The sequence below is a fragment of the Gossypium arboreum genome, chromosome 12 (assembly GCF_025698485.1).
Source record: "Gossypium arboreum isolate Shixiya-1 chromosome 12, ASM2569848v2, whole genome shotgun sequence".
In the NCBI taxonomy this organism is placed as follows: Eukaryota; Viridiplantae; Streptophyta; class Magnoliopsida; order Malvales; family Malvaceae; genus Gossypium; species Gossypium arboreum.
In genome coordinates, this window is record NC_069081.1 from 114,637,708 (window position 1) to 114,646,217 (window position 8,510).

The 8,510-nt window shown below is 31.7% G+C and overlaps 3 protein-coding genes across 3 annotated transcripts; 1 reads left to right on the forward strand and 2 right to left on the reverse strand.

The window, feature by feature from the left end:
- Nucleotides 1-776: 776 nt before the first annotated feature.
- On the reverse strand, nucleotides 777-2,005 carry LOC128285528 (uncharacterized). The gene is made up of 3 exons (XM_053022995.1): nucleotides 1,741-2,005; nucleotides 1,391-1,612; nucleotides 777-1,279 (listed from the first exon to the last, which is right to left on the reverse strand). The coding sequence occupies exons 1-3, from the start codon at nucleotides 2,003-2,005 to the stop codon at nucleotides 777-779; spliced, it is 990 nt and encodes a 329-aa protein (XP_052878955.1).
- Nucleotides 2,006-2,514: 509 nt separating this feature from the next.
- Nucleotides 2,515-3,551, reverse strand: LOC108477867 (L10-interacting MYB domain-containing protein-like). Its single transcript, XM_017780346.2, has 3 exons — nucleotides 3,374-3,551; nucleotides 3,213-3,274; nucleotides 2,515-3,123 (listed from the first exon to the last, which is right to left on the reverse strand). Exons 1-3 carry the CDS (start codon nucleotides 3,549-3,551, stop codon nucleotides 2,515-2,517), a joined length of 849 nt encoding a protein of 282 aa, XP_017635835.2.
- Nucleotides 3,552-6,147: 2,596 nt separating this feature from the next.
- On the forward strand, nucleotides 6,148-8,026 carry LOC108479396 (protein RGF1 INDUCIBLE TRANSCRIPTION FACTOR 1-like). Its single transcript, XM_017781961.2, has 5 exons — nucleotides 6,148-6,692; nucleotides 6,812-6,988; nucleotides 7,073-7,147; nucleotides 7,223-7,363; nucleotides 7,479-8,026. Exons 1-5 carry the CDS (start codon nucleotides 6,690-6,692, stop codon nucleotides 7,806-7,808), a joined length of 726 nt encoding a protein of 241 aa, XP_017637450.1. The 5' UTR covers nucleotides 6,148-6,689; the 3' UTR covers nucleotides 7,809-8,026.
- The last annotated feature ends 484 nt before the right edge of the window (nucleotides 8,027-8,510 follow it).

An 8,510-nucleotide genomic window follows, 5' to 3' on the forward strand; every position in this document is an offset into this window, starting at 1 on the left:
AGAAAAAACTAAAATTAATTGGAATAATAAAATGAAGGGTAAATTAGTCCAAAATTTATATATAGGAATATATATGGTTATCTATTTTTCATTTGCAATTTCAAAAGTAAAAAAAAAAAATGAAGAAGAAGCTTTGTTTGGGTTTTTCTTTGATATGTTAATAATAAATTTTATAAATTAATTATAAAGATTGCCACGTATGTTTTAGTTTAGCTATTTTTTAGGCTCAATTTGATAATGCTTTTGAGAAGTACTTTTGAGAAGTACTTTTGAAAATTTTAAGTGTTTGGTATTCTTTGTCAAAAATACTTTTAAGAAGTAAAATGTCTATTTTAGACATGATATTATAAAGTAACAAATATGTATTTGAATAATTTTTAAATTAGTTAATATTATGATATTTTAGCAATAATATAAAAATAATTTATTATAACTCATTGTTAATATTTTAATATATAATATTAATTTTAAATATTTCTAAGTAATTAATATTAATTATTTATTAAATTTAATTAGAATATATAAACTATATTTAAATATTTAAATATAATAATTAAATATTTGTAATTAGATATTGACACAATTGTATTATTTTTAAAAATTATTTTTATTTTTAATTAATGCTTTTAACACATTTGTAAAACTCATATTAGATAACATAGAAAATATAAACCTAACAAATTAAAATATTACATATATTTGGATTAAAGTTTCAAAAGGGATAATATTTATATACCAAATATAAATACTAAAAATTTTACAATAGCATTTACAATTTAAAGTGAATTCATTAAACTAAAAGCTATAGCATCTCTTGTTAATTCCATTTCAAAACCACTTGAATTGTTTGATTCACCGTCATCATCACCATCATCGTCGTCATCGTCGTCATCATCACTTTCTCGACCATGCACAATTTCTAAATCAATATTATTCTCATATGCCCAGTTAATATCTTCGTATTCCATAAAATCTGCATCATTTCGGCCGGCATGTTTTCGGATAAAATTGTGTATCGTCATTGCAGCAACAACGATCATCGTTTGCTTTTCAAAACTATAACTTGGCATATCTCTTAAAATGGCCCATTTTTTTTTCAAAACACCAAAAGTTCGTTCAATCACACTACGTAATGATGAATGTGAATGATTGAATACCTCTTCTTTACCAGATACCGATCTACCTCTACGAAAGTCAGGTAAATGATACCGCTGACCTCTATATGGTCCAAGATAACCTTTCATTTGAGGATATCCAGAATTAACAAGATAATATTTTCCTACATGTCATAATATAACAAACAATTAATTCAAGAATTTTTTATAAAATTATCAATTAAAGAACTTATACTTTATTTTTTAAAAAATCACATATAAATAAAATATCTAACCATTTGGTGGGTGCGGAAATTTGTATTTTGGATCTCGAATTGCATCAAGAAATATTCTAGTGTCATGTGCCGATCCTTCCCATCCAGCCATGACAAAGGTGAAACACATATTAAAATCACATACTGCCATGACATTTTGAGTAGGGATACCTTTTCTTCCAATATAGGGAATTTGTTCATTTGGTGGAAGAATAGCGGCAATATGAGTACCATCAATTGCACCTATGCAATCTTGAACAAATAATCATATTAGTCTCATGCATATTTTAAGTCGACCAAAAATATTAAAAATATAATAAGATAAAATTAAATTTTAACCTTAAAATGCGGCATATATCTAGAATCATTACGTATTTGTTCGAGTATTGAGCTAAAAAAAGGATCTTCGGGTGCAATTAGATCAGTGGCCATCCTTGAAACTTTTTCAAGCACAATTGCAAAGTACTGACTTATTGTTGATCCAGACCTTTGAAATCTTTCTCGACATTGGGAAACTTTTGCACCGGTACCCAAGATGTATAAAAAAATTCCCAACATTTCACTAGAAGATATGTTTCTTGAAGTTTGCAAGTTGTCTCTTGTCTCCAGAACTCTTAACAAACTTGTGAATACCATTTTAGACATCCTAAAATTAATCATACAACGTGACTCGTGACCGTCAAGGATCTCTCGAATCCATGTTTCACCTGACTGTTTTGAATTCATGCATGGCTGCTTTAATATATACTTCTCGTAATGTAATTGTATGGAAGAAGATGCAACAACAAATAATCGATTAAAACATTCCATGCGTCGTAAAATCTCTTTCTTTTCCCTTTCATCATCACTGTCATCACTGCTGTAATTCTCAACTATACTCATCACCTGCCAAAAAATTTGAACATCCAAAATCATATATAAACAACTATTGATAAAACTAATTTAGTATAAATAAGTAGAACATAAATTCAATAACCAAAGACCAAACATAAACAACTATTAATAAAAGTAGATTACACATAGATAAGTAGAACATAAATTCAATATCCAAAAACCAAACATAAATAACTATTGATAAAACTAGTTTAAGATTTTTGTTTAGTCACATAATAGATATCTCCTAACCCTAGAAGATTAGAAAATTTTTAGCTATCCTCCATTTCCGTCTTAAGCCACAAAGCTCTAATCTTGGGATTAATTGATAAAAACATAATTCGCTTGTCCTTATTGAGCAATAATCTAAGTGCGAAAAAGTATAGCAGACTAGCTTCTGGAACTTCTTCCGACATGCTGTCGAGCACTTTGACTGTTTGTGGAATACCATATGGATCCATAACAGGAGTCAAACTAGATGTGGCTTGACTCATATTGTGAGTTGCATTGCATAATTTTTCTATTTGACTAGACAATCTTGCAGCCCCTCCAATTTGCTTTGAGGATTTCTTTCTTCCAGTTTTAAAATGTGAACTTGATATCTCAGGGTTTTTCCTTTTTTGACCGTTTCCATCAATTTGAACATCATTTGAAATGTAAACATCATTTAAAATGTGAACATCATTTCTCACATTTTCTTCTTCATTCTCTTCAGGTATTTCATTGTTAACATCTTCAAAAATATCACTATGGAGTGTACCAGAAGAAGGTGCCCATGCTTTATCACCTGTTGCAACTATCCCCATGAACATTTGGTCTAACTTCCCTTCGAATTCAGGATCAATGCCCAATGTTCTAAATTTTTGAGCTTCAGGCACAACCTACATATCAAATGATAGTTTAATAACAGCAATTATCAATAAACTCATAAATAAGAAAAAAACAAAAATATAGGGAATTATTAATGTACCTTTAGCCTACTCTCCCACCAATCATCCGATGCATCAACGGTTCTTTTTATAGGATTCCACCCTAGACCAGTATTTTCGCCTTTAAGTTTCTTCCAAGCTTTTCATTCTTTTTTTAGGGCATCCCACCTATTTTTAAGATGTCTTTGTGAAAAACCCTTGCCTGTTTCTTTCTCAAAGTTAGTCATTATTTTCAACCATCCATCTTTTGTGAAATGAGTACCACGCCTATTGCCTTTCAATATCTCTTTAATACAAACATCACAAAATATTTCTGTCAATCTCTTATCCCACATTGCTTTCACTTTTTCACCACTAACTTCAATCACCGACGTACTCATCTATTGTGTATACTGAACGATTCGTTTCACCAAGAAAGCAATTAAGAAAATCAAATGTCACAAAAGTATATTTTTTAGATGTGTATCGAAATCAAGATAGGATCCTAAGATTTTTTTCTCAATCAAAATCAACTTTCCAAGACCGAATAATAACCAAGAAAAAGAACACAACTAATAATAACATCAAACACAATTAAACCATGCAACTTCAATGACAAAACAAGCATACTAATAAAACATAGAGAGGTCATTTAACGCTGAAATTATTAATGATTAATAAAATAACTCGAAATATTTTGCATTGGTTAAAAGTGTTTATAGAATTAATTTCTTTACGTTGGAGTAGAAATATGGAGAAGATAGCGACCAAGCAAATGAGCCATGTTGAGAATTTTCTCGACAATTGGTATCGAAATAATTAACATAGATAAAATAGTTTTAGGTGATAAATCAAAGTTAGCTTTAGCAACAAACTTAATTAGCTCATTCATATCAAACATAATTCTTCTAATTTTAGATTCTTGATTAAATTGTTCTTGACAATCTAATAATTGTACAAATTTATCTACATCCTCTATCTTTTTATCTGTATGAACTTCTCTGTCATTCTATACTATAAATATATAATATCACTATCGTAAATTCTTCCTTTAAATATTTCATTATTAATATTTATCTCATTAATCATATCTTTTTCCCTACATTATTTAGCTATATCCTATTTTTCCACAACTAAAACATTTACATTCTTTTATAGATTTTTTATCATTATCTATATTATTTTGAGAAATTATTTTTCCTCATATATTTCTCTCTTTTAGAATATCTTCTTTTATTTCTCTTAAAATCTTTGTATCTATATTTCTTATAAGGATATTTTTACTTCTTTTAATGTTATCTATTTTGTTAATATCTGAATAATCTTGACTCATAATTTATATTATTTATGTCTTTCCTATTACATCCTAGTTTAGGTGCTTTAAAACCTGGGCATACATCTTTAATAAATTTTAGATTAATTTTTGAACTATCTTTGGTAGATTCAAGATATTGTCTTCTATTTGACTACAGCTAATATGGTGGCCTATTATTTTGCAACATTCTGCTATTTTTTTGTTGGGCTGAAGCAACATAACCTTTTGACTTTCCTTCTTTCTACAAATAAACCAAATTTCAACAATCTTACCCAAACTTGAACGAAAAATTATCAACAAAACTAACCCATGACTGGAAGCAAAATCTTTATAAAGATAAAAGGCATAGACATAGTTCTTTCAATCTACAAACAACTAAAATAGTTTAATAAAAAAAAGAAGACCCCAAAAAGAACCATTTTTCAGAAATAAATAGTATGAAGCATACTTAACAACAAAATTCAACAGGAAAAAAGAGAGCAAGATTTTGCTATAACGATCAATCGATTGGAATCAAATATATGGGAAAGCAAGATCAAAAGTACCAGATTTGTGGGCGATTTGAGCTTAAGAGAGTGAGTGCAAGAAAGATTTGTGAGCTTTCAATAAAGCAGAGAGTGAGTGAGCGAAGCCCCAAACTGAGAGAAGAAGAGAAGAAGATGAGAACGAAAAAATTAAAGAGAAGAATGAGAAGGAAAAGAAAAAACTCACCGGTGGTGGAGAAAAGGATCAAACTAGAGAAGAAAATATTGTTGAAAATTAAAATGGAGGAACAAAACACTTCTGCAAGAATTACAGCAGATGAGACATGTTTTGGTTATGGTTTTGCTTTTTTTTACTTAAAATGGAGGAAATAGGTTCTGCAAGAAATCTTTTAAAGCAGCAGGTGAAGATGAGAAGAACAAACCAGAGAACAAATCAGACAAGAAAAGAGGAAAATAATATCCTCTAACGTCTAGAAAAAGCAGAGGTTAAAATAGTAAAATACTGCCAAGAAGTACTTTTGGCTGATAAAAGCTAAAAATTTCTCCTTTTCATCTGTGCAAAAGTCCTTTCTTTAAGTTGAAAAAAGTGGTACAGATGAAGGTTGTTCTTTATTACTTTTAACAAAAAAATCACTTTTTTGCCAAAAGCCATCACACAAGTAGTGCCGAATGGGGCCTTAATCCAAATGTAAATAACTTAAGGTTGAGTTGGACGCTAAAATTTGATGGATTAACTAGTAAGACTTAAAATTCAAATTTTATTAAAAAAGTTTCAAATTTAATATAACTACCTAAGCTTGAGCTCCATAATTAAGGGAGGATTTAAAAGAAAAGAACATTAATGATAGTTTCCTTCTTCACTCACTCTGCAACAATGGTCAACATTAGCCGAATTTGGTCCGTTTGGTAGCGACCACAAATAACTACTGTTTATATTATGTATTCCCATACGCGTCCCTTTCCATCTCTCACTTTGCCTCTTTTTCACCAATATCATTACATTTTAATATCAAAATTTGTACCTTATCTTTTTCTTTAATTACGACATCGAGATTGTATTCTCGTTCATGAAAAGAAAATAGAGTTAACACCCTAGTTTCAAATAATAATAACTCCTTCGGAAACGCCTAATTTTGTTTTTTGGCTGAAAAACGAATTAATACCCCCATACTTCAAGCAAAGTTGAAGATTGCATCCGGATTTCCAAGAGGGTGAGTTGAACACGATAAGAACAAAATCAATGCACAGTATGCATAAATGTTTTAGACACTTAAAAGGTTATAGGGGGGAAGAGAGATGATAGGTTAAGGTCTAAAATCTGCTAAAAGATTTGCTTTTGACATTCAAAATCTGCACACCATACACACTTACCACAACAACTAACTACTAGTATAGTGTAGGTAGCCCCTTCACATCTATGCCTTAAATGAGGCCCAGGCCCCATTTCGCTACAACACTGCAAACAGTCGCTGCTGTTGGCTGCCACTACTGCTGGCACTGCCACTGGAGAGAGAGGCGCCGTTCCCTTTTTTTCCTGATTTTTTCGTATCTCTCCCCACCACTAACATCCACAAAGGCCCTCAACCCAACTCTTTGTCCTCTTTTTAGATCTCTCTTTCAATGACATTTCATTGATGGCTGATGACTTTTTTAACACCCACCTCTCTTCCTCCTCCAATTATTCGTTATAAAACTCCTGACATCCACTCCTGCTTCTTCTACAAACAGCAAAACAGAACATGGTATATGTCTCTTTATTATACCTTAATTTCTGGAACTTAATTTTTTTTTTCAGTTCATGAAATCATTTGATGTTGATTCAACTTTGTTGGGTGTTTTTTTTCTTTTCAATTTCTTACAGGTTGGTCCAAGATCAATTCCTCATTGGCTTGGGGTTCTTCTTGGACAAAAGTTCTTCGATCCTTGCATACTTCATGAATCTGCAAAGAAGAATGAGAAGAACATTTTCTGCTTGAATTGTTGCATTACAATTTGCCCTCACTGCTTGCCTCTTCACCGTCATCATCGTCGCTTACAGGTTCATTCATCTATAATTTCCCCAGGAATCATATTAAAATTCACCATTGCAGATCAAATTCACTCTGTTTTTCCTTGTACACAGATAAGAAGGTATGTTTATCAAGATGTTATACGATTGAGTGATGCTCAGAAACTGATCAATTGTTCCCTCGTTCAAGTATGAAAATAATCATTGAATTTTTTTTTCTTTCTTTTGGATTCTATTCATCTGATCAGTTTCATAACTCCACAGCCTTACACAACAAACAGTGCCAAAGTAATATTTTTGAATGAAAGGCCAATGTCACGCCCATTTAGAGGCTCTGGTAACTTGTGCGTCAAATGCGATCGCAGCCTTCAAGACTCGTTTCTCTTCTGCTCCCTCTCTTGCAAGGTTCATCCTATATTCACACTCCCTAATATTGACTTTCTTACAATGTCACTGTTGTTGTTTCTCTCTTTGTTCTCAACTCTAAATTTGATGTCCTTTTTTCGCAACATGCATGCAGGTTAAGCACTTGTTGTACAAAAGTAGAAATGATTTTTGGTTGGTAGAGCAGGAAGAGGATCCTCAAATGACTCCTGACTCAGTCCTGGACTCCCATAGATCAAGTTGGTCAGGAGGATCCGCAAACACAGCTGCCACTAGCAATGGTGACAGTGGAACCAACTGCAAGCCATCTTTACTACTTTGCACAGCTACAACCGAGTTTCTCAAGATAAACAAGAAGAAACGGAGCTGCATCCTAACCCCTCGAGTTCCCCACCGCCACAGATGCCCACAGGCTGAGAGTAATAGCCGCCGGAAAGGTGTGCCTCATAGATCACCTTTGAATTAAATGGGTTGTGTTTCCAAAGAAATGGGGAAGTTTTGAGTGCATTGTAAAATCAATTAATTGCTCTTCCTCAAATTTTGTATAGTTTTTAAACCTATTAGACATAAGAATACATATTAGAATTGGATCACTGTTAAAAGAATTAGAGAAAGATGATTCGTTATGTCAAACTTGTAGTAATTCAGATGGGATTCTAAATCTAAGCCATTGTTGTAGTCAAATTAACTTTTAAAAGTCATGTGAAGGATGTGAATTATATGGTTTAGAAAGGCGCAGACAATTGACCATCTCAAAGGGTGGTTTGTTTAAATGTGACAAAAGGAAAAGTGGGTTTCTCTCGCATTGCAAAATAGTGTTTAAATAAACTATAGTGTCCTTTTGCTGGGTGATTAAACAAGTCATAACAAGCTTATCCATATTATTACTGTTTATATATATATAAAGAAAAACCTTGGGGATTTGACGTTTAAATTTATTAAATATCATCAACTATTGAAATCAAAATTGTTGTTATAATGGAACACTAAGAAAAAGCAGAGGTTGAATTTTGGTAAATAGTAAAAAGGTAGTATGATAGGGGTTTGAAAGTGCAGTTGAATTTTTGGAACCATTCAATCAAAACATTAATCTATGGCAAGTTGGGAAACGGGAATAGCAAAATGTCAAATCTGAAGGCATTATTTAAGCCTCTGAGATTGGATTGGA